This window comes from Mirounga leonina, unplaced genomic scaffold (assembly GCF_011800145.1).
Source record: "Mirounga leonina isolate KUSES-001 unplaced genomic scaffold, KU_Mleo_1.0 Mir_201, whole genome shotgun sequence".
Taxonomy (NCBI): Eukaryota; Metazoa; Chordata; class Mammalia; order Carnivora; family Phocidae; genus Mirounga; species Mirounga leonina.
The window spans coordinates 1,570,516-1,595,199 of NW_023270504.1; the positions used below are offsets into that span (position 1 = coordinate 1,570,516).

Here is a 24,684-nt window from a genome sequence, read left to right on the forward strand (position 1 = left end):
TCTTTCTTTCTTTCTTTCTTTCTTTCTTTCTTTCTTTCTTTCTTTCTTTCTTTCTTTCTTTCTTTTCTCTCTCTCTCTCTTTTTCTTCATGATTTTTTCCAGCATACCTACCCAAATAAGTGTGGGAAACACTGTATTTTTTCATTAGTTATGTGTATCTATTTATTCATTAGTATACCTAATTATTATTTTTTCTTTATTGAGAGATAATTGGCATATGATAAATTATACTTATTTAAATTTTACAATTAGGTAAGTGTTTTTTTATTATGTTTTTGTTATGTTAATCACCATACATTACATCATTAGTTTTTGATGTAGTGTTCCATGATTCATTGTTTGCATATAACACCCAGTGCTCTATTCAGTATGTGCCCTCTTTAATACCTATCACCAGGCTAACCCATCCCCCCACCCCTCTCCCTTCTAGAACCCTCAATTTGTTTCTCAGAGTCCATAGCCTCTCATGGTTCATCTCCCCCTCCGATTCCCCCCCTTCATTTTTCCTTTCCTGCTATCTTCTTCTTCTTTTTTTTTTTTTAACATATAATGTATTATTTGTTTCAGAGGTACAGGTCTGTGATTCAACAGTCTTACACAATTCACAGCACTCACCATAGCACATACCCTCCCCAGTGTCCATCACCCAGCCACCCCATCCCTCCCAACCCCCACCACTCCAGCAACCTCAGTTTGTTTCCTGAGATTAAGAATTCCTCATATCAGTGAGGTCATATGATACATGTCTTTCTCTGATTGACTTATTTTGCTCAGCATAATACCCTCCAGTTCCATCCACATCGTTGCAAACGGCAAGATTTCATTCCTTTTGATGGCTGCATAATATTCCATTGTATATATATACCACTTCCTCTTTATCCATTCATCTGTCGATGGACATCTTGGCACTTTCCATAGTTTGGCTGTTGTGGACATTGCTGCTATAAACATTGAGGTGCATGTACCCCTTTGGATCTCTACATTTGTATCTTTGGGGTAAATACCCAGTAATTGCACTACTGGGTATAATTGGTTTTTAAAAATTTTGTCTTAGCAATGTGCAATTCCTAGGAAGAAATATTCATTGTAGGCTATTTGGAAAATAAAAACAGGATAAAGTAGGCAATAAAATCATTTGTAATCCCAACCTGCATCTCCCAGAGAACTACAGTGATACTCCAATGCATTTATGACAACATGTCCGCTTGAAGGAATAGCGATGTTGAAGAACACAGTAGTCTGAATTGGCCAACAGACAGATGTAAATGTTTTTCAGAATTGTGTTTTATTTAATCTGTCCATTGATTTCATAAAATTCTAAAAAAAACAGTTAAAAAGAAGCTGGGAAAATGTGTGATGTAAAGAATTGCCTATTATGGAAGGTTTGAGAAAAGGTGTTCAGGAGCCTTTTTTAATTTAACTTTCAATGCTGATAGAAAGTTGTAATGACAGAGAAAGAGAAGGAGAGATAGAATGAATATGTCTTCCTGTCACAACTGGACCAAATTCCTGTAAGTTCTGATTAATCCATAGTAATTATTATTGTTACTTTAATATGCCTGAGATACATATTTAAGATTAGTTTATCAACTGAATTCTAAAATTCTCCTGCCTTTTTGACTTGATGTGTACTTCTTCATTTAAGAGACATGGTCTCTGTCATCATGCTGTGTATGTATCACAGATAAAGTCATAAACCTTGGCATCTATTGATTTTGTTACAGTTATCATACTGATAGTGGTATTGTTACTTCATAAATCACTTTTTTGTCACAATTGAAAATTATTATTGGCAGAACAACTACACAAAAATGCCTTTGAGCAAGAGGTGTGGGTAGTCACATCACTATATAACATGAGCTGGAGAATAGGAGAAATGAGATACAATCTTTTTCACTCTTGTTTTTTCACTTAAAGTGGAACAGCACAAGGTAGTTAGGAGTCTAGATTTGACTTACCTAGCAAATTATTTTCCTTCTTGATAAATCAAATGGTGATATTTGTGGAATGTATAATGTTATTGTATTTTATTTTTGAAGGATCTCAAGACTTTGAGGAAAGTAAGTTTTTAAAAATTTCTTCCCAATACTGTTAATTCCAGTTTTTCCCATTGGTTAAGGACTCCCTTAACAATGTCAAGGTCTAATTTTGAGGGTTTTCAGTCACTTTTGTTTATTAGAACCATCTTATTTTGTTAATCATATGTATTCTTCACTTTAAAACTTTAATCTCAAACTTACTTCAAAACTCTTCACTTCCTCTCCCCTCAGTTGGAGCTATTGTTTTAGCTACTTGCAGGGGAGCAGGGGCGGAAGAAGGAAAGGTGGATGAGCTGGAAAGGTAGATGAGCTGGGGCCGAGGTGTGGGTCTCGTCTCTTTGGAAGAATCTAGACCTTAAAGGTAGCGCAAAGGTAACTCTGCTTCTTCCTCTGTTCTCAGAAGGCTTTTCTTAGGACTGTCACCTGACATTGTCTTTTATTGGCAGCCACAGGCCAGACTCGTAGGTAGGTTCTGCAGCTCAACAGCATCTGACTGGGAAACCAGATGCTGTCTTCTCCTTCTTCAGGCACCTCAGATTTTGGAGTTACCCTTCTTGGCTTTGGGGAGTGGAAGGAACCTCCTCTTGCTGCCCAAGAAGTAGGAATAGCCTGTCACTTTATGAGTCAGTTTGTGGAGAAGGGTCTGACTCTAATGAGACTGACTCTTGAGCACCTCTGAGCCAAGCATGAGGGGATACTTAGCATCTTTGGTTTTTGGTTGGGGCCTTCGTTGGAATTTCAGAAGTACGGGAATAACTCTAGTCAATATCTGTTACCTCTATTTGCAAACATGATCCTTAGGATCCACCCAAGTCAGTTACTGCCAATTCGGTACTCTGGTAATAATATTTCAGTAGCAGCTTCAAGTTTACAGAATTGGCCTGAGTAAATTTAGGCAGTGGGGATGCACTCTCTTAGGGGTAAACTACTTAGCTTTCTGCTTTCCATATAATCTCTTCTCCTTAATGAAAGTATGCCACTCATACACCTCAGCACACACACACATTTTAACTCTCTAGGATGTAGTGTTTACGTCTGACCTCTGAGGGTGAGGCCCAGAGTGGTCTTGATACTTTTAGAAAAGTTAGAAGGAAAATTCCATGGAAGGAAAACTCATGATAATTTCAAATGCATTATAATCCAACGTATTACCTAAAGCCCTCAGACAGATGCTGTCTATTGCATAGTTTTGAGATATTAGCATTAAAAAAGCTTTGTTAAAGACAATGAAAGGGGATTGTATTTGAAGATACTTAAACTCTTGGTGATGAAAACATTAACTCCTTTTCTTTTTGCCTCCTTTAACAGAACTGAGCATACCATGTTATTTCTCCCTGGTCCACAGTATACCCTTTATAGAAAATGGTTTCCGATTCTTGGGAAGAAGCCAGCACAGTTATCTTTCACCTTTGATATTGCTGTAGTTGCTAATTTCAGTCTTACTCTTAAAAAAATTGTCTTGCATAAGAAATACTTTTTGTACTAACATCTGTAGGTTTTCAGTAGATGTTGGCAATGAGCTGATTGAAAATTCTAGGTTACAGCTGTTCGGAGTGATCCGAATGCCCTGATGGGAAGGAGGGTAATTTGCGATTCTTCCCAGGCAGGTATTTTTGCATCACACAATTTTGAAGGTGGTCTATGGTTGAACCTGCTTTGCTAAGGAGTAAGCGAACCTCTGCTCAGCATTGGTACCTTCTGTGAACTCTGTTTCTTTGCCTTTTATTGATTGAGATGCTCTGTTTCTCTGTAAAAACATTCATGTTATATGAGAGCGAAGGCTTGAATTAACCTTAAAAAAAGGCAGTTAAGGGCGCCTGGGTGGCTCAGTTGGTTAAGCGACTGCCTTCAGCTCAGGTCATGATCCCAGGGTCCTGGGATCGAGTCCCGCATCGGGCTCCCTGCTCTGCGGGGAGCCTGCTTCTCCCTCTCCCACTCCCCCTACTTGTGTTCCCTCTCTCACTGTCTCTCTCTCTGTCAAATAAATAAATAAAATCTTAAAAAAAAAAAAGGCAGTTAAGTTTTGGTAGGAAGCTATGCGCAAGGAGTGTGAAAGGAATCTGATTTGGGAGAAACACTGGAGCCAATACAGATATTTTCCTACTTAAGACTGCAGCGATTTGAGGTTGTTTTGACTATTAGCAATCTTACTTTTTCTACAAATTCTTTAAAATGAGGGGCTAAAGTGATAGTGAGTGATGTTTTCCCAGGATCTTTCTAGGAAATCATTTATTTCCAGTACCAACTGGTCAAAAACAGAACAGAAAATAGTCCTCTATGAATGCATTTCTCTTTGTGTAAAACACATGGTTTCTCTAAGTCCAGTGATTGGGGAAAAGTAATGTCTCATTACTTTAGCCAAATTTCAAAGTTAATGGTAGCATTTAAAATGATAAATAAAAATTTAAAATGAACACAAATGACAGCCTGTTAACCTGCTTATTTTTTAATCGTACCCAGTGGAGAGGAATTGCAGTTGTTGGGGAATTTTAAGCAGTATTAGAATACTGTTGATTCACACAAATGAGAAGACTTTTTTGTTTTATTTTTACTTTATAAACTTTTTTAACAATGGTACAGTTTTAAACTTCCTTATCAAGCAGCAGAATTGTTGACTGAAAATATCAGGACCTCTACTTAGGTTGTGGAAATAAAAGGACCCAGGGATTGTGAATTCTACCACTGGCATATATATGACAGATTATAAGAAACTTCTAAATTTGCTAGTTTTTCATGATTGATTCTATTTATATTATTTATGTTTTCTTGTAAAATACTGATATTTTTCTGTAGCTCTATTTTGTGGAAATAATTTGAGTTTTCTGTTTTAATCTTGTAGGTATGATGTTGATTCCAAGAGCCCCAACCTATCCAAACATGTAAGTTTATACTTTATGTTTTAATGATGATTCCATAATATAAATTACAATGTCATGATTTATGATTGGTATTTATGTTGGTATATTAATATTAAAGATATATGTCCCCAACTTTTCATGTAATAATTGTTATAGAAAATAAATAGCATTTTTCAAGGACCCTAGAATAACATTTGGAGGAACATATTAAAGCAAAGATATCTTTCGTAGGTGAAATGGATTAATCTTTTTTATTATTTACTTACATATTTTTTAAAGACATGCTGCCAGTTCCCTGCAGAGTTTGGAGTTGGATCAGGTTAAGCAAGATGAAATAGTGAGCCTGTGTCATTTGGAGAGGCTTCACTTCTGAGAGAATGAGAAGTTCTTGGGTGTAGGCAGAGTGATTTGCTACTTCTCCTGTCCTTGTGGTCCATTCGTTCAACGATATTTTCTAAGTGCCTCCTCTTGCTGGCACCATGTCAGTTTCTGAGGGTACAGTATGAGCAAGAGGGACATATAGAGTCTATCCTCAAGGTCACCTACAGTGTCTTTTTCTTCCTTTTGGGTTCTGATCGTCCCTCCATCTACCCACTGCTCTTGTCTCAAAAGCTCTACTCCCAGGCCACAACTGTTCCCTGGGGACATTCCCAGGTTCAGGAGCAGCAAGGACATCAGAAGTAAGCAGAGGTCTGGAGGAAGGGATGAGGGCGAGATTCTCTGGCCGAGCACTGATGATCGGATCAGCCTGTTGCTTGAACTGTGGGAATGGAATTAGGCCAAACTAGGAGGAAGGGCTGCACGAGGGCTGAAAACAGCATTCTGAAAGGAGTTTAACCAGGTTCCAAGTGGAATCTGAGTACCTGGATGTAGAATTGGTAGTCGTGCCAGGGTTGAGAGGTGAGAGGCTGGGTGGAGTCATAGTCGTGCCCAGAGGGTTGGGGGGTGAGTATTTTCACTTCTCTATTGTTGTAGCCTATTGATTAGAACATAATTTCCAATATAGTTTGGAGAGGGGTAATGTCATGATTCAGAGAAGAGAGATAACGTTATTCCAAGCTAAGAGGGTGATTTGGGGAAACTGGAAAGCTGGTAAAAATCACAATTTACTGTTCTTGTCCTTCATTGTAAGGAAGCTGTGATACTCATTTTTGTTATGAAGCATAGAGCAGAATCACTGAAGAAGCATTCAAAGAAAAGTCTTTCCTTTTTTTTTTTAAATATTTTATTTTATTTTTTATTTATTTGAGAGATAGATAGAGAGCACATGCAGAGGGGAGGGGCAGAGGAAGAGGGAGAAGCAGACTCCCTGCTGAGCAGGAAGCCAGGTTGACACGGGCCTCCATCCCAGGACCTGGAGCTCATGACCTGAGCAGATGCTTAACCCGCTGAGCCACCCAGGAGCCCCCAAAGAACAGTCTTTCTGACTGACTTTTCTACAAAATGAAAATGAACACTGTAATAAGCTCATTATTCCCTATAAGTACAGTTCATTACAGTTGCCATGTCACCTTCCTGCTTCTCATAAGATTTATAGCATTGTGGCTGAACATTTAAAACTTAACTGCATAGCTTTGTATTGGAAGTTTTCCAAATTCCACTGGAAGAATCAGAAAAAGAATTCTGTTTTCTAGTCAAAATTTCGTTGCAAGGAAAGAAAATGCATTCATTTACCTCACATGTAGGTGGTTAATATTAAAGAGATTTAGGAGCATCTCATAAATGTGATGAGTAGCTTGCCCTTATAGGAACTGCAGCTAGAAACAGGTATGTGGGCTGGGACTGAGACAGCTATTTTCTCGATTTCTCTCCCTCTGAGGCCACATATTCTTTCCATTATGATTCTTCTCTGAGCTTCTGTTTCTCTCTGAAGACCAAATCTCTCTGTTTGTTCATCTTTGTGCACGTAGGAAAAATGAACTCCCCAAACCCTGAGTGGACATAGATTTTCAAGTGCCCACTCTCCCTGAATATAGTTTCTTTGTTTCTCAGTGAAAACTACTTTTTTAGAGGGCATGATAACTGGGCAGTTAAGGACACTTCCATGGGGTTGGATATCTTGGGGGTGAGTGTGAAGGTGGTAACATGAGGTCCTTACCAATGTCATTGCTTTGAGTCCGGGGCAGAGAGTAGTATATGGGATAGGAAGGTACCTCAAACGTGATTAACTATATTTTCCTTAAGTAATCTGTAATTATTATTATTATCTAAGATACATACTATAGAAGCCCTGAATGTACATACCTTTTAAAACTTTTCTTTTGCAGAATAGCTTTTTATATTTTTCCATAAGAAACACTTCATGTCTTCCTCCTGATATCTTGACTCTGCTTCACCCTCATGCTATCTCCTTTACCACCTTCTTATCACCATAGTTCTTTTCAGAACAGCCTGGGTTTTTACCATCTTACTTTACTGTGTTCTGGTTTTCATTTCTGCTTGAACTATTCTGACATAGGTTAGAGAAAAATTTCGTGGCCTGTCTTCACTTTCTATTTTACTTGAATTCTCCATCATTTTGGACAAAATTGACTGCTCTGTTCTTGAAACCCTCATCTCCTCTGACTTCCACAGAAATGCCTCCCTTGCGGGGGCGCCTGGGTGGCTCAGTTGGTTGAGCGTCCAACTCTTGATTTGGCTTGGCTCATGAGCTCAGGGTCCCAGAGTCCTGCGTTGGGCTCCCTGCTCAGTGGGGAGTCTGCTTCTCTCCCTCTTTCTCCCTCTGCCCCTCCTCCTGTGCACTCTCTCTTTCTCTCTCTCAAATAAATAAATCTTAAAAAAAAAAAAAAAAAAGGAAATGTCTCTTGCTTCTTTTCCTACCTCTGTGGTTACTCATTATCTATCTTTTTTTTAGTTTCTCTTCCTATCCCTTAATATTAGTGTTTCTCCCGGTTTTGTTTTCAGTTTCATCTCATCTCACTGTATCAGTTCTCCTTGGGTGATCTCAGCCATTTCCATGCCCTACCCTGATGACTCCCAAGTGTCTGTCCCTCTGTGTACCTCAGCAAATACAAGTTTCCATCTGCTTGTTAGATATTGCCTGGTAGATATTCTGCAGAAGCCTAAAACTCAAATATATAAAAAATGTATGACCTTTTCCATTCCAGTTTTGCTTCTCTGCTTGTATTATCTATTGCCAGAATTATCATCAACACAGTGTACTTAGTTAGAACACTTGGTTGTGTTGCTAACTGCTTTCTGTCTCACAGACCACATCTTGTGAATGACCAAATCGTGTTCATTCTAATGAAGTATTATTTCTCTTTTGTCTTCTTTCCTTTCTTAACTGTTACTTAATTCAGATTCTCGTCACCTTTCTCCTAAACTATCACATAGTTTCCTATAGTTCCTGTGATTTGTATTACCTTACATTTTAATGTAGTCTTTACATTACTTCCATGTTATATTTCTTAAAAATATTTAGTAAGCAATACAAATTTGTTAATAAGTGCGTGAGCTTGTAAATGGATGAAGCATTCCAGAAGAGGAAGGAAGTGTGTTTTTGAATTGTTACAAGAATTGTTAGAGATTACTGTCTTGAATTTCTGTTAGAAATTAACAACCAAAGACCTTTCTAATTTGAAAGCATCCAAGTACAGATTTTAGGTGAAAGAGCATATAACTCATTCAACCCAAAACGAATTCAGGAGGCATTTAGATCAGAGGAGCCAATAAACAAAGTAGGTCTACTCCCTGAGGATACAATTGTTTTAAAGTGTGGTTGTCTACCTGCCAATTTCGCAAAGTGAAATAAAAACTGGAACCTTTTAGGAGAGACTGCAAAGTGCCTGGGCTTGCATGTGGAGAACAGGCACTTAGCTTTCACAAAGGGCATTTGGTAGCAAGAGAGACTCCGTGAGTCAACAATAAGAAAATCTTTTTTTTTTTCCCCCATTCTCATTTCTGATAAGTTTGGCAGAAACCCCTTTCAGGATGACTTTATTTGATTTCCAGTACTTAAGGATCTTGGGTCAAATTCTTAAATTTTTGGAACTAGTAGGGAAAATGGTGATATAATACAGAATTTTACCTTAGATTTCTAACATTGCAAATGAATACAAGGTGAGTGGATAAAGGATCAGTATCCTTTTAACTGATTTTATTCGTGGTGGAAAAGTTCTTAGCGGAGAAACATTATGCTCCAGGCTGACTTACGGAATCCAGGGACAATTTCCTTTGCAGGAGTTATCCATTTTATGATTCTCTAAGGAAATTACTGAAATATTATTCCCCCCCCACCCCGAAGTTTTAGATCCTGTGAACATAATCTGGCATTTTGAATTCCAGCTTTGTTCTCTTAAGTTGCCGTTGAACCCACTCATCTTAATGCCATTAGCAGAACTACGTAGCGTACTTTCATTTGCATAATTTAATTGCACCAGCCAAATCATTAATGAAAAGATTAATAACAGGACCATAATTGGTGAATCTAGGATTCTGCTTGGTGTTCTGGACCAGATGACATCAAAACTGTACTTTGTGTACTAAATTTTCATACCCACCAGGCAATCCAAAATGCATTTATTCATTTGGTTGATTCCAGAAGGTACCCACTAAAATTTTTGTTTTAGACATGTTAATGGCTCACTGGATTATTTTGGCCACGAAATACCAGCCTTTAGTGAAGATGTGTATCTTCTTTAATGTTTTCTATGTATCATCTATATAAGCTTCCACATGTAGATCAGTTGTATTTGAAAATTTCATTTGAAAGATAATTGTTTGAGCCATGAAGTGCGTTTTCTCATAGGAAGAGATTTATAAGTGGGGCGCAATTTTTTTTTTCATTAGAAGAAAAGCCAATTTAACCCATATATAACTGAACTGAATTCTAATGCATTTTCATAAAATCAGGCGAGCAATGAATGTATTTCAGGTGCTGTTCAAGTGCTGAGGAATGTAGCAGTGAATAAGACAAACAAGGTCCCTGTCCTAAAACAGTGTACACTTTGGAAATAGGGAAGTGGAGTGGGCAGATTTATTTAATAGAAACTAATGCAAAATGTTTGAGATAACTTCTTTTTCTATACATTTATAAGCTACTAATACTGAGAGAGAGTGGCCATGAACGCTAGCTAGAAGCTTTTATTTCCCTCATCCAGGTGATATTCTGCACCAGTTCTGGGTATACTTGCAGAAGAGAAGGAAGGTACTATTGAAAATCTAGAGGAAGAGCATTCCAGGCAAAAGGAACAGCAGTGCAAGGACCTTAAGTCAGGAGAAGAACTTGGAATGTTGATGTGACTAAAAGATAGCTATCATCTATAGAGTACTGTGAATGATGAGGGCGGAATGAAATCGTTTGAAAAAATACACAGAATTTAGATGATGTGGACATCTGTAGGCCATGGCTTACAAAAAAAAAAGTTTTTAATGGATTTTGCTGGAGGATGATGTAATCTGATTTATATATTTAAATAACAACTGGTAGCTGGTGTGGAGGATGGGGTTGGGAAGCAAGATTGGAATTAAGGAGACTGTTAGAGGAGGTCATTGAGAGGACGTGACCACTGGTTGACCCATGAACTGAACCTGATCCCTCCCTCCCCTGATCTTGACATGTCTATTCTTCCCACTGTTGTGCCCACTGTCCAGTTTCAAGGATGTAGCCTTGAGAGAGTAATGTGTTCTTGAGACCATCTGGACTGAATATATGACTGAACCCTATTAAGGCCCCTATAAAGAAGTCTTCAGATTCTGGCAGGCAGGTGTGGAGAGCTATTCATCTTGCAGCCACCCAGGACAAGCCTCATATATAAATCCCCTTGCTTATTAAACTTGCCACCTACCAGGCTGGAGTGGCTTTGCCTTTTTCTTCAGTCTTTCCTTACCCTCTATGTACGGGGGCCAGTTTTAGATTTCACCTGGGGAACTCCCCTGATTGTGAACCCAAAAAAGCTAGTAAGTCTTTGTAAGGCTGCTGCAATTTGGCTACATGGTGGGTATCACCCTTGAAGGGCTAAGAAGTGGTCAGATTTTGGTGATATGATTGCTGATGAATTGGATGTCCAGCGAGAACTTAAGAAGTTAGAATGACTCTTAGGTTATTGGCAAGAGCCACAGGATAAATGGTGTTTAGCTAATCGCAAGGGGCACATTGGGGAAGAAGAGATTGAGGTGGTGGGGCGAAGATAGACAACTCAGTGGTCAAGGCAGGATTATGTTTTTTGAGACCCCAATAAGCATCCAACTGGAGATATTGACTAGGCCATGTCTGGAGAATAGAAAGATAGTTTTGGGAACCATCAGCCTACAGAGTTAGAACTCAGTAAAGTCACCTAAAAAAATTTATATATATATATACACACACACATGTATACCTATGTATATGAAAAAAATTTATATTGGAACTTAGTAAAGTTACCTAAGAAATTATATAGATAGATAGATAGATAGATAGATGTATATATATACATATACATGTATGTATATACATAGATGTACATGTATACATACATATATATACATACATATATACCTGTATATATGTATCTGCCTATCTATATATGAAAAAAAATACATAAATGGGGAAGAGAATAGAACAGAAACTAGAAACTTTGGTGAAGTGAAGCATTTAGAAATTTAGGGGAAGAACATTAGCCAGAATTATTTTTAGAAGCTGGTCAGGACATGTCACTTTCCAATTCAAACCCTCCAATGGGTTCTCTACACTCTATACTCATGATGGAATTCACAGTCCTCCAGGGGCCCCTGGCTCCCTCCTCTCTTTCCATTCTCTTCCTTGCTCATTCTGCTCCAGCCCCACTGGCCATCTTGCTTTTCCTTGAACACCCCATGCATGTTCTCGTCTCAGAGACTTTGTTTTTGCTTTTTCTCCAACCTGGGATGCTTTCATGCCAAATACTCAACATAGTTCTTTTTCTCACATTATTTAGATTTTGACTAAATTGTCACCTACTGAGAAGCCTTTTCAATAATAACTTTCTTTTTCTATGTAAACATGCTTTCAGGTCCTCAATAGATGATGAGAACTAGCCTTATAAGCATATTCAAGATAAAGTATTTATGACTGATGTTTTATAAATGGATTATGTTTCCATTTGTGAATCTTAGACTTTATGACAGAGATAGGGACAATGCCTGAGTTAGGTTTGATGACAATATCTTCAGCACTCATTAAGTTATATTAGGTGTGATTGTTTGCATGCAAAACTGGCCCTTATTCGGGCGGGATTCAGTATTAATACTATTATCTAATATCTAATTATCTAAAAATGCTATAATATACTTCATATCATTTATTAGCAATATGTAGTAAGTTTTCTCATTATTTGGCCTATCAACTGTCTCACCATGATTACTGGCAGTGAGAATATTTAACTTAGTTTCTGTAAGCATATTACATTTCTCACTTCTTTGCTGATGAGAACTAATATTCTACATAAAGTGATGTGCTCCCAAAAGGTAAATATTTTCCATAGATTTGTCTTTTCTTTGAATAGTATAGCTTTATTTTTTAATCTGTATATAATATGGTTTGCAATTACTAAATAATATATGTTGTGGATAATTTTAAAAAATTGGTTAATTTAGATCAGTGACCATCTATCTACTCATTGTTGAAAGCTTTTATTTTTATTCAGTGACTTACTGAACTGCTTTCATTTGGACACTTAGCAAACAAAGACTATTTTGAAAATCAACATTTGTGCTGGGGGAAAAGAACTAAATACATTCAGCTTTAGAGCATAATTTTGAAATTATATTAGTGACTTAACCACTGATGTCTAAGTTTAGGAATTTTATTAATCTCATGGAGGTAGATTAGCATTTTTGATTTGTAGATGGATCCATCCTTAAAAAAAAAACAAATCCTTGCTTTAAAAAAAAGTTGTATTATTATGTTAAAATGTGACAGATTGTTTCTACTAAAATATTGAGTCCAATTGTTTCATGTTGAGTTTGCCTTACTTCCAAAATAGCATAGAGATGTGCCAACAACTATAAAGAAAGTGGAAGTCATTATTGGAGCACAGAAGCACTATGCTGGATTATTATTTTTTTTTTTTTAAGATTTTATTTATTTATTTGACAGAGAGAATGAGAGAGAGAGCACAAGAGGGGGGAGCAGGAGAGGGAGAAGCAGACTCCCCGCCAAGCAGGGAGCCCGATGTGGGACTCGATCCAGGGACTCCAGGATCATGACCTGAGCCGAAGGCAGTCGCTTAACCAACTGAGCCACCCAGGCACCCAACTATGCTGGATTATTATAAATGATTGCCATTTTAGGATATAGTGAATAACATAACTAAGTCACACCTCAATCCTTATAGTGGATGTGATTAGTATGAATTAATTAAATACAAAGGAAGTCAGCAATATTAACAGGGAGTATCAGCAATAAAATAGATAATGCCAACAATAAAGTTTCACAGGTAATATAAGCTTTCCTCATCAATTTTTTTCTACAGTGGTCAAAATATTGTAAAAGCAGGAAATTTTGTATCACTTAATTTCTCTTTCTCATACTGGTTTAGTTAGCATGAATGTGCTTAAGTCAGTTAAATGATCACCAAATGGGTACAAGCGATAAAAGGAGGTAAATCATGAGTCTGTCTTATCAAGAGCTGAAGAGTTGACTGCACCCAATTACTGTACTGTGTCAAAACTTAGCTGTCAATAAGTCTGTTTAATGTCTTTTAATCTAAATTATCTATTAATTAGAGATACTATATTTTTAGATGCTCCTTGATCACTTCATAAAACAGGAAAGCCATTTATAGATTACCTTTGTAGACCTTTTAGGAGAAATATGCCACACTATTGAATTCTTATGAAATTTTTTATGATGTTGCTAATGATCAACTACAGTTAATTCACTTTGTGATAGTATAGAAATAAAAAATTTCACTTACCTTTAATGTCTCCTGGTCACTATACCATTGTTTTAAAAATGTCATCCTTTTACATGAGTATGTTTATATGCATACTACTTAACATGTTAAGATGAGTTGGTATATAAGACACATTCGTATTTTATAATGAAACTTAAATTGAGCATTTGAATTGGCCATAAGTGTAAAGGGGATATAAAATATTTTATTCAAGTGATTATAGTACCTGCAGTACTGGAATCTAGTGGCAAGGGATAGATTTTGAGTATATAGTAATATCCTTCTAACCCCAGGGAAGTAGGGAGGAGAAGAGAAGCATATCTTTATTAAATGCTTACCATGTTCCAAGCATCTGTTCTAAGTGCTTTTCATACATTATCTGCATATACTATCTTATTAAGTGCTTTGCATATATCATCTTATTTAGTTCACTCAACAACTTAATATGTAGGCATTATTTATTATGTCTATTTTATAGATCAAGATATCGAGACAGAGAGTCATTAGTAAGACTTAATATTAATCAGTGGTCATTAATTGGTAAGATTTATAGTAGTCATTGGTTCAGCCAGAATATAAACATAAGCAATATAGACACTCATATTTTTCACTCTTAAGGAATATGTTACACTGCTTTGCTAAATAAATAAATAAATATATGCATGTATGCATGTTTGTAAAAGGTCTTTTAAAAAGGATATATCAGAATTAATACTGGTACCTAGCAAGCAAGCAAATAAACCAACAAATAGAACCAGTTCCTTTATTGCAAAGCAAACTTATTAATATGTGTGGAATTATTAAAGTACATAGCATTAATGCAACTTTTATGAATATAGATAAGTAGCTAACCACAATATAATATAAAATGTAGATAGAGGAATTGATCAGTAAAGAATGGTATGAAGAAATAATGACGTAATAAGTTTGAAGGAATTAGAATATTATGCTCAAGTGTGCAGTTAAGGACATTCTACTGAATATTAAAAAGAAAAAGAAGAGAAATACAGTTGACCCCTGAACAATATGGGGGTTAGAGGTGCCAACCCTCACACAGTTGAAAATCTGTGTATAACTTTTGACTCCCCAAAAACTTAACAGCTAATAGCCTTCTGTTGGACCGGAAGCCTTACTGATAACATAAACAATCAATTAATACATATTTTATATGTTATATGTATTATATACTGTATTCTTACAATAAAGTAGGCTAGAGAAAAGAGTATGTTAATAAGAAAATCATAAGGAGGAGAAAATTAATTTATAGTATTATACTGTTTTTATTGAAAAAAATCCACTTATAACTGCGCAGTTTAAACCCATGTTGTTCAAGAGTCAACTGTATATTTGTATAATAATCAGCTACAATCTGATGGTATAGCAATGCTTTCTTGGATTTTGAGCTGCATTATATTAGTAATAAAATTGGAATTAGGTAGTTAATGGGAATAATCCAAAGACTCCCTCTGATGGGCTGATAACTTTTTTGAACTACCTATGCAATGCAAAACTCCTATTATTGTTATAATGCTTTGTGTCCTATGCTTTCTGCTCTTTTCTTGTGTCCTTTACTTTGTATTGCTAGATCTTTCAGCTTTAACAACAGCATACTGCACTCAGGGTCATATTTGGATACTTTTAAAGAGTGGTAGAATGTACCCTATATACTGACAACGTGGTTTATGTACATTTAAATAGATTTCAAAACTAGGTTCTATCTGTGTATTATTTAGATTATAAAATAATAATTAACTGATTTGGCAAATATTTATTAATCTCTTGGTCATTTTGGGGAAAGCCCAATAGTGAATGTGATTGAATGAATTGAAGCATTTCTGAACTGCCAGACACTATAAACTAGATTTGGTCTATGCGTTAAAGCTGTGGAAACATGCCTGGATTTATTACTGGAAATTCTTTTATGACATAATTATAATGACTCATCAACTGGAACACAACACCATAGTAAGAAACAATAAAGCAGTTTGTGTTAGAGATAATTTTTACTTCTATCTTTAACTACAGACTAAAATATCTAAAAATATCCATTGAAGGACATGCATTCTATTACTGTTTTGGGTATAGAAAATGTGAAGCATTGGAATGACTAAATAGATTCAGTAGAAATTTCCAGTGCAAGGCGTAGTTGACGATCACTGTATGCCAGTTTTTCCATTGTGAGTGGTAAATGTATTGCTCGCTAGGGAGTACATAAACAGAGTAGAACAACTACATAAATGCCGTAAATATTTAGGGGCAAAGTGTGCAGTAACTCTGGAGATAATATATAGAGATGCCTACCATATCTTTTTGGTACACATTTTATTGATTTTATTATTTTATTATTTTTTTTTAATTTTTTTAAAGATTTTATTTATTTTGACAGAGAGAGAGACACAGCGAGACAGAGAATACAAGCAGGGGGAGTGGGAGAGGGAGAAGCAGGCTCCCCGTGGAGCAGGGAGCCCAATGCGGGGCTCGATCCCAGGACCCTGGGATCATGACCTGAGCTGAAGGCAGACGCTTAACCACTGAGCCACCCAGGCACCCCTGATTTTATTATTTTAATTTCCCTTTTGTTCAGCAGTGATGATATCTGTATGTTCTCTATTTGCTAATATGTCGACGCTAATGTGGATATGCTCAATACTTCTGTTTTGTTTTCTTGAGGAATGGTAGCACAGAACAGCTTATAGCATGCACAGCTACCTATCAGGATCCGTTATCTATAGAAGAGTTCTAGAATCCTAGTATTCAGCACTGACTTTCTGCCATGAGACTTAGAGAACCCGTAAATATACCTGGAAAGTCTGTTTTGAAATTGGGAAAGACATGTTGTTATTAAGGATATTTAATTTAAATATGTCAAGGCTTTACCTAACATACTTTTTACCTACTTAGAAGCAAAACAAAATGATTTGCACTTTTATGATGGTGTCGTAATTGAACTAATGTGAGTTCGCTCTTTGGTGAGTCACAGATACACCAAGTGGAGTTGTCACACAAAAGAAACTTTATTTACAGCAAATGCAGAGATCATGGGGAGTAACTTCTAAAGTTGTGACTCCCCAGCAAAAGCAGGGGTGGGTGGGTTCCTTTTATTTAGCGTTCCGGTGAATATTTAGGAAGGGGAACCTTGTCATCATATATAGAGGTGGGCATAAGGTTGCATATGCACCTTAAGGAAACCTGCCTATATAAACATCGTGTGTTATGTTAATGAGGCTTGTGTTCCTCCTGTGGCGGATATTTTAGCATGATAATGAGGTAGAAGTCCTTCACTACATGGTCGATTTGCACATGTGTGAGTTAAGCTCAAACTGGTCTGCATGGTCTGGGCCTCCGGAGCTCTTCGCCAGGGCAGTCATTAAAGCTTGAGGGGGTAGTTTCGGTTTCCTTCAGGGGATGCTATGCCCATTGGGTCTTTTTAGCCTGTGTTAAGTGAGAGATAAGCCAGAAAGAACTTACGGAAAAATGTGGGACAAGGTCAATGAGTACAAGCAGGTGAGCAGTAAAGGTCAGGTCTTGGGTTTAGCTGGTGACATTGTCATTCTGTAAGCCATCAAGTTTCAGATCTAGAGTTATTTTCTGTCTCTTCCTATCTCTACTTCACCCCCCGCACACCCTGTGCTGATGTAGGAAAGACATTAGGGTTCGAAGCTGATGGCCAAGAAAGAATTCTTGAGATACCTTTGGTGCAAAAAGGTGGTTTTATTAAAGCACAGGGACAGGACAGGACCCGTGGGCAGAAAGAGCTGCAATGGGGTCATGAGCAGTGGCCCATTATATACTTTCAAGTTGGGAGGGGGTTAGAGATAGCGGAAGTCTCTAAGGAATTTTGGAAGCAAGGTTTCCGGGACCTTGAGAAGGCTGGCTATTGTTGGGAAAAGGTCATTTATTGCTGTCTGCTAAAATCTGAGTCATGAGACCCTGCAGATATATATTGGTGGGTCATATGCCTGGCAGATGACTGCAAGCATATATCTTGGGGGGTAGAGATAAAGGAAATTTCCAAAGGAATTTGTATATTTTAAAGTAGACTTACAGCATCCTGGGGGTCTGGCTAAGATTGCCTTTTGCCCTTAGCAAAGTATTAACATCGAGGCTGCTGCCTCCCTAGAGGAATGTCACTCTGCCTGTTTCAAGGACTTGTCAGTGGGCTGTAAGTAGTAAGGAAATTTAATAATTTCTCTTCTACCTTTTTTTCCCACATGACCTGCATGTGCCAGTATAGTTTACACCAAATCCTGTCACTTTTCTCTGCACTGTTCCTACCACTTGCTACAACTGTAGTTTGAGTCTTAACACTTGGCTTCTTATTAACCATTAGAGTCTTCTGATTGATCCAGGTTCCAGATTTTTCCTCATCCCTCAGTCCATTCTGCACACTGGTACCTGAGTAATCTGAATGAAGCAGGGGAGCAAGGTTCTTGTCTCACAGAATCAAAGAATGAATCTCGCGGACAAAGGAGAGTGAGCAAAACGATAGAGTTTTATTAATCAAGGATACAGAAAAAGCTCTCACGAGTGTGAGGGCTCCCAACCAGGTTGCCAGTGAGGGCTTTTCATCTCTGGCCTTTTATTAAGACTTTCCAGGAAACTTGCCGGTGGTTAGGGCGGTGGCCTGGAACTAAACATGACGTTTATATATTGTGTGAGAGTCTTTGTTTCTGTGACATCTATGATCTATAGATACGTATTGCTAGGTTTGGTTAATCTTCATGGCAAACTTTTCCTTTGAGGCCTGATTAGTTTTTGTGGTTATTTTTATTTTCTGTGGTTACATTTTAATTAGTAGAAAAACATTATAACTCTAGTAACTGGGATAGGGTGGTCTAAATTTTCCTGATCTCTGTCTTTTTTCTGTTTCAGTGTCTGCATACCTGAAATACCGTCAGAAAGCCTAGTTGCCCCCCCCACCCCCCCCACCGTTCTTTACCTACCTAAAAGTCCCATCCTTTCCCTATTCATGAATGCACTATTCTAATGGTATCCCTGCATTGCTAAGTCTTCCAGTTGCTTCTGATTATCCTAAGGCAACTTTTTTCTATGTTTGTTTTTGCCCAGCCAACTGGACCTTTCACCATCCTGGCTCTTCATCTTCAGTTCTGCCCCTTACTTGAGGCCCACTCTTTTCTCATTACATTCTTGCCTGATCTCTTCTCTAGGACTGTGTCAGGGAGGAAAAATAATTCTCCCTCTACCCTTCAAGGTTCTTGGCTGACAACCCTCTGTAATGAAAAAGACAGATTAACAGTAGAAAAACAAATGAAAATTTAATAATATATCTCCTGTAAAATGCCAAGAAAAAAATGAGTAACTCCCTGAAATGGTCCAAATCTTATACCATGTCTAGCTAAAGACAAAAAATATTGGTGGGTGGGGAACCAGTTATGGGAGGGAGGTTTTCAGGCAAAGCATGTTAAAGAGGGCATGGCTTATGCAGATTGAAGTCTCTGCCTTCTCCACTAAGAAGAGTTCCTAGAGATTTAGTACCCCCTCTACTTCCTATACCCTTACAAATGGAAATTTTTCTTATAAATGTAAATATCTCCTACAGAGGGGTAACTTCTAGCGTGGTTTTCTGAGCTTCTCCTGAGTCTACTGCTTCTCTAAAATAATCTTTCTGCCAAAGAGGCATATCTTGGGGTCAACAGAGCCAATTCTGTTCTTTCACTGGAATTGTAACTGAACTCAAGGGGTTCACTGCCTGGGGTGCATTAAATTGAACACAACCCAAGGAAGTGTTGAAAGTGAAGAACTTTTTATTACTTGTTGCAAGTGAGGAGCTAGAGACAGCTGTCAAAGCACTGTCTCCCCCTGGGGTGAGTACTGGAAGCTTTTATTCAGTGTATTGGGGGTGGGGGCAGCGGCTTGCATATGCACTACATATACACATTAAGGAGTTATACGTATTCTATTATTTAGGCACTTTGGTTCAATTGCACGTGCCTAGCATGTCAACATGCTAATACATGTATCTGTGTTAAAAAAAATGGCAGAAAACCCCACCTATAGGAGTAGATCTGAGTTTTATAATGAACTAAAGGTAACTACAGGGCAACTTCAGTGGGGCTTCTGCAGGTCCTCAGCTCCAAAATGGCTCAAACCGGCCCAAAATGGCTCAGATAAGGCTATCAGGTGAAAGAAACACCTACTAAGGGGCCAACAGATGAAACCCCTAGCTGGTGTGGTATCTACATGGGGAATCTCTTGATTGGATGGGGGCCCCGAAATGTGGGCTGACTATTGGGTGGAAGCTGGTGGCTTGGGAGGTCCAAGAATTCACCTGAAGCAGAACAAAGGAGATAGAAGTTTATCGAATACATTGCAAGGGAGCAGCGACCAGAGAGAAGAGAGGGTATCTGCAACGAGCCAGTAGATGGGGGCTGTTTTTAAAGGGGGAAGATGAGGAGGTATGGCGACATATGGAATTCTGCCTTTTTTGGTAACTGTGCCTGGTTGTAAGTAGCCCATTGACCAGTTAGGGCCTACGGTTATTTGGAGGTGGGGCTCCTGATGGGCCTGTCTATTCAGCCTGGTGGGATCTGAGGGCCCTTTCTACATTCCTTTGCTCCAGTCTGTTTGCCTAAAAGTGGCCTCCACAGCTGGGTGTCTCTTTGGTGGGAATGGCTGTTTTTTTGCAAAGCAAAACATACTCCTTCCCTGCTTTTGTCCTTCCCCCCCCCATCCTTTTCTTCATAGCTTTTAGCCCTCAGATCTGAGTAACTTCTCATTGCATCCTAGCTAACAGAATGTCCAACTCTCATCTCTCCATGATCAGATTCCTACTTGGCTCTCAAGGCTTACTGCCTTTGGGAAATGTTACCCTGACTATCCCACTCTCCAGTGTGGGCTTTTTTTTTTTTTCCCTTCATGAGACTTAGAGTACTCTCCCCTTCTTTTATTTTTTTAAATGGAATACACAGTTTTTACTTTTGTGACTTGTTAGGCATTTGAAAATTTTATTTATTAAAAACTTTAAACAACATTTTGTTGGCCTTCATTTCTGTCCATCCTTCTTAGAGCTTCTCGTGGACTGGTTCACTGTTCAATTTAGGGAGATCTTTCACCTTTTCTTTTAGGGGATTCGAATCATATACAGACTGAACTAGAGGGTGTGTCTCTCCCTGAAATACTTCCGTATTTTCTTGACTCATATATCCAGATGATGTTGGAACTCTTGTTTTATTGGCATGTGAAATTGCATTGTATTTATATTTAAATTCTTAGGGAGCATAGTAATCTAGAATTGGAACATCTGGGTTATTCCTGACTCTGCTACTTACTGACTGCTTAAAACATGAAAAGATCAACCTCCTATATGAGTAGGAGTTTCTTTATATGTGAAATGGAGATTAATAACAGACCTTTCATTTTGCAAGGTTATTCTGAGTCCTGAAAATAAGTGTAAGATTATACTTGAAAATAAGATTCATCTAGCTGTACATAGTGAACTTTAAAATCTAATATACTTAACCTATTTTTAGGTGCTTAACATATGCTAATATTAACTAATGCAATAACTCATTCGTCCTCAAAACTACTCTGTGAGGAGGACTAGTACATGTTAGCAGTGAGGAAACGGGAGAGCTTAATTAATTGCCCAGTCCCAAGTAATCAGTGGCAGTCATGTGGCTAGACACCTGGCCATGTGGCTTGGGACCCCTCCTGTGGCCACATCTCACAGCCTGTCTGAGCTGGTCACAGTTTGCCTCCTCAGCCCAAAGTTTACTAGGTTCAGAAGCATCCAAAATCAAGCCAGTTGTGAATTTAGATCCTGGAACTTTATTCCATGTTTGTTGTAATTTCAAAAAGAAAAAGAAAAGGAAAGCAATGTCTTGCTTACTTGCAATAACAGGCCTGCCGTGATAAAAAGGACAAAGGGCTTCGCATACTTGCAGGAAAATCACATGCTAAAATGAATGCATATTGAGCTTATTTTACTTACTATTGGAGGTGAGAGAATTCGGTATTTCAGCAATGAAACCAATGCGAATATGATATACAAAATATGTAGTGTAAAGACAGTTTGAGAACTTATGAGCTTTAATCCTCTTATCTATTTTAGGACTTTCTGGGACAAGTGTTTTGTACATTGGGGGAGATTGTTGGTTCTCAGGGAAGTCGCCTGGAAAAGCCAATAGTGTAAGTATTTTTTAATCCAGACAAAGAAATGTTAACTCTTCAGTTTTCATTTTGGTAGTTTGGAATTGATGAATATGTGGTTGGAGACCAAAAGTGGGTTTGAAAATCTCACTGAGTTTTTTCTTCTAACAAGTAGTTTTGACATGTTTGTAAAGAATCGTTTATATTTTAGCTGTCACAAAAATGTTCACAAAATGAAATGAGATTCAAAAAAGCAAATGTATTGTTTTCCTTTTGGGTATAGTACTACTTCTTAGGTTTTAAGAATTAAATGTTTTGAAAAAGAGACTTTCCTCCTTTGGGCCAGGGACTATTAGGAGCAGCATTCTTTATACTATATGCTTAATAAATGTGTTTTTAGTGATTGAGATTTTAATAATGATTCTTATTACAAAATTGGCCTGTAAAAAAGAAAGTAAGGGTATAAATGTTACGAGAAAGCCGTAACTCAGAATTATGTATTCTTCCTTCACTTTCAATCACTGGGATCATGTTTCATTTTCAGATCAATTGCGTGGAGTGATCCTATTTTCTCCAGTTCCAAATAAGACAGAAAACTAATTGCAGATATATTTTCCTGAATCTTCCCCCTCACTGTCCTCCTTCTTCCTCCATTCACCCCAGCTCAATTATTTGGATTCAGTTAACTGTTCATAAAAATAAAATGATCTAGGAAAAATACGAGAAAATTGCGGCGCTAACCACAATATCCAAAGGCTTGGGGGAATTTTGAAGTGTATATCTTCAACATTCTTTTAAGAATCTCAAACTCATTAAAATAAATGTGTCAAAACTCTGTAAATCTATTCACCTTTGACATTCAAATACTTGAAATGTCCAAGGCATCGTTCTCACATTATCTGTATAAAATTGAACTTTATGCTTAGAGTGTTCTTCTTAGGCTAATAAGAAGTCTATGAATTCTCACTTCCTTTATTTAACTTGATTTTTCTTAGAAAATTATTACTGAGTGCCAGTTTGGATGCTTTTGCATATCAATGCCTTTTTAACATTTCTTTCATGTGTAATTTGTTTTCATATCATTGTAGAATTTGTAAGCTTATGATTCAAATATGTTTATGCGCACTTTAATACGTCAGTGATAAGTAATCTGTAAAGCAAATGCAAATATTTTATTAAATATATATAATTGTTATTGTATTGTTGGGTCTAGTGACTTAGGCCCATGAAAATTCTTGGAAGATCACTAAATCACCCTTTGCTGAAAAACAAATCAATCATATATACAATACCACCTTAAAGATGCCTTGAATATTCTTTGAGAGAAAACAAAAGCAATTAATATATAGAATTCTTATTTCAGAGCAACAGAATAGAGATTTTTATGGAACTTGCACTCATATTTTTAAATTGGTCATTTTACTGGTTATTTTTATCTGGTGTTATTTTCTCCATAAAGGGAAATTATAACTCTAATTTCAGAAACTCTTAAATTACATAGATTTTTTTCCCAGTAGAAGATTATTTTTATGTTAGTCTTGAAACATGTTAAAAAATTGACATTATATTGGTTGGGGGTGTGTGGGGGTGTGTGGTAAATAGAATACAGTGTGAGATGTGGTTGTTGTTCAGCTGATTCAACAATTCCCTCTAGACAAGACCAACAAAAACACACTCAGGGTAAGGGGTGAAGATATCTAGAGTCATGATTATGCAAACATTGGGAGTATTTGCTGGCAGTTGATTTATGATCATCTTACATAATCAGGAAAGATGAGATGCCCTTTAGATTTTTCCTCATTCATGCTGAGGATGGGGTGGCATAATTGAGATAAAGCCTTGGAAACCTATGAGGTTGGTTCCTCATAGCTGGAGATAGAAACAATTTGTACACTCTCCTGTTGCAGCCATTACTTTAGCCAATCTTGTTAAGGAGTTGGAGGATTTTTCCTATCTGGATGGATCTAGGCTTTGGAATTGGAGCATAGGACACCTCCTGAGGTAGATAATCCATCTGCAATTAACAAAATTGACTCATCCTGAATTTAAAAAGTCTCCCTGTGTCCCAAATGTTATTTATCTTAAATAGCATTATCCAAGTGATTTCGGGCTTATTTACCAATTTGTTTGAGATTTGAGATTTATTTTCCAGTCAGTTTTCCATTTAAATTTTAAGTTATTCAAAAGATTCCATTGTTTTCTTCCCTTTAAAAGGTCTAATATCTCCTCAGAGGTAGGCTTTTAAAAATGATGGTAACAGTAAAATTTGGAGATTTAAAGCAAATATACTAGAGCTTTAAATTATTTATTACTAACCAAGCCTTTGAAAATTAAGTTATATTTATTACAAAGGAAAAATGGATTTCTAGTACATAGCCTCATGCTCTATTATAAATACAGAATTTGAATTTAAAATCAAGTCTTATTTTCTGTGCTTCAGTTATTGTCGCTTTACAAAATAGATTTTCTTATTTTATTATGAGAATAAAAATTATTTTTTAATATTTTGTAGGAACTTAGGTGAATTTTTTTGGAACTGATGTTCAGGAATTTTTAATTTACTTTTTAATAACAGCTTAAGATTTTCATAATTTCCAATAGTCTGTTCTGTCAATTCAAGTTCTGAGCAAATTTGGATTCTGGTTTTGAGCAAATACATTTTTCATATCTTAATTCCATCCAACATTTTGGTCTTTTCCCTGAACCCTCCTAAAATGAGTCTTGTGCTACTTAATTTGTCTGCAACATTTACTGTGTCTTCCTATGACTCATCCGGCTCCTCTCTTTAGATCGTCCCATTATTATTTACCATTATACCCACTC

General features: G+C 37.1%; 1 protein-coding gene across 4 annotated transcripts in view; it reads left to right on the forward strand.

The window, feature by feature from the left end:
• Positions 1 to 24,684, forward strand: part of CPNE8 (copine 8) — a 224,172-nt gene that overhangs the window by 71,226 nt on the left and 128,262 nt on the right. For all 4 annotated transcript variants that reach the window (XM_035027916.1, XM_035027913.1, XM_035027914.1 and 1 more), the window contains 2 exons: positions 4,879 to 4,918; positions 21,824 to 21,900. In XM_035027916.1, the coding sequence (XP_034883807.1) occupies positions 4,879 to 4,918; positions 21,824 to 21,900 (117 nt within the window). The remainder of the gene's footprint in view (positions 1 to 4,878; positions 4,919 to 21,823; positions 21,901 to 24,684) is intronic.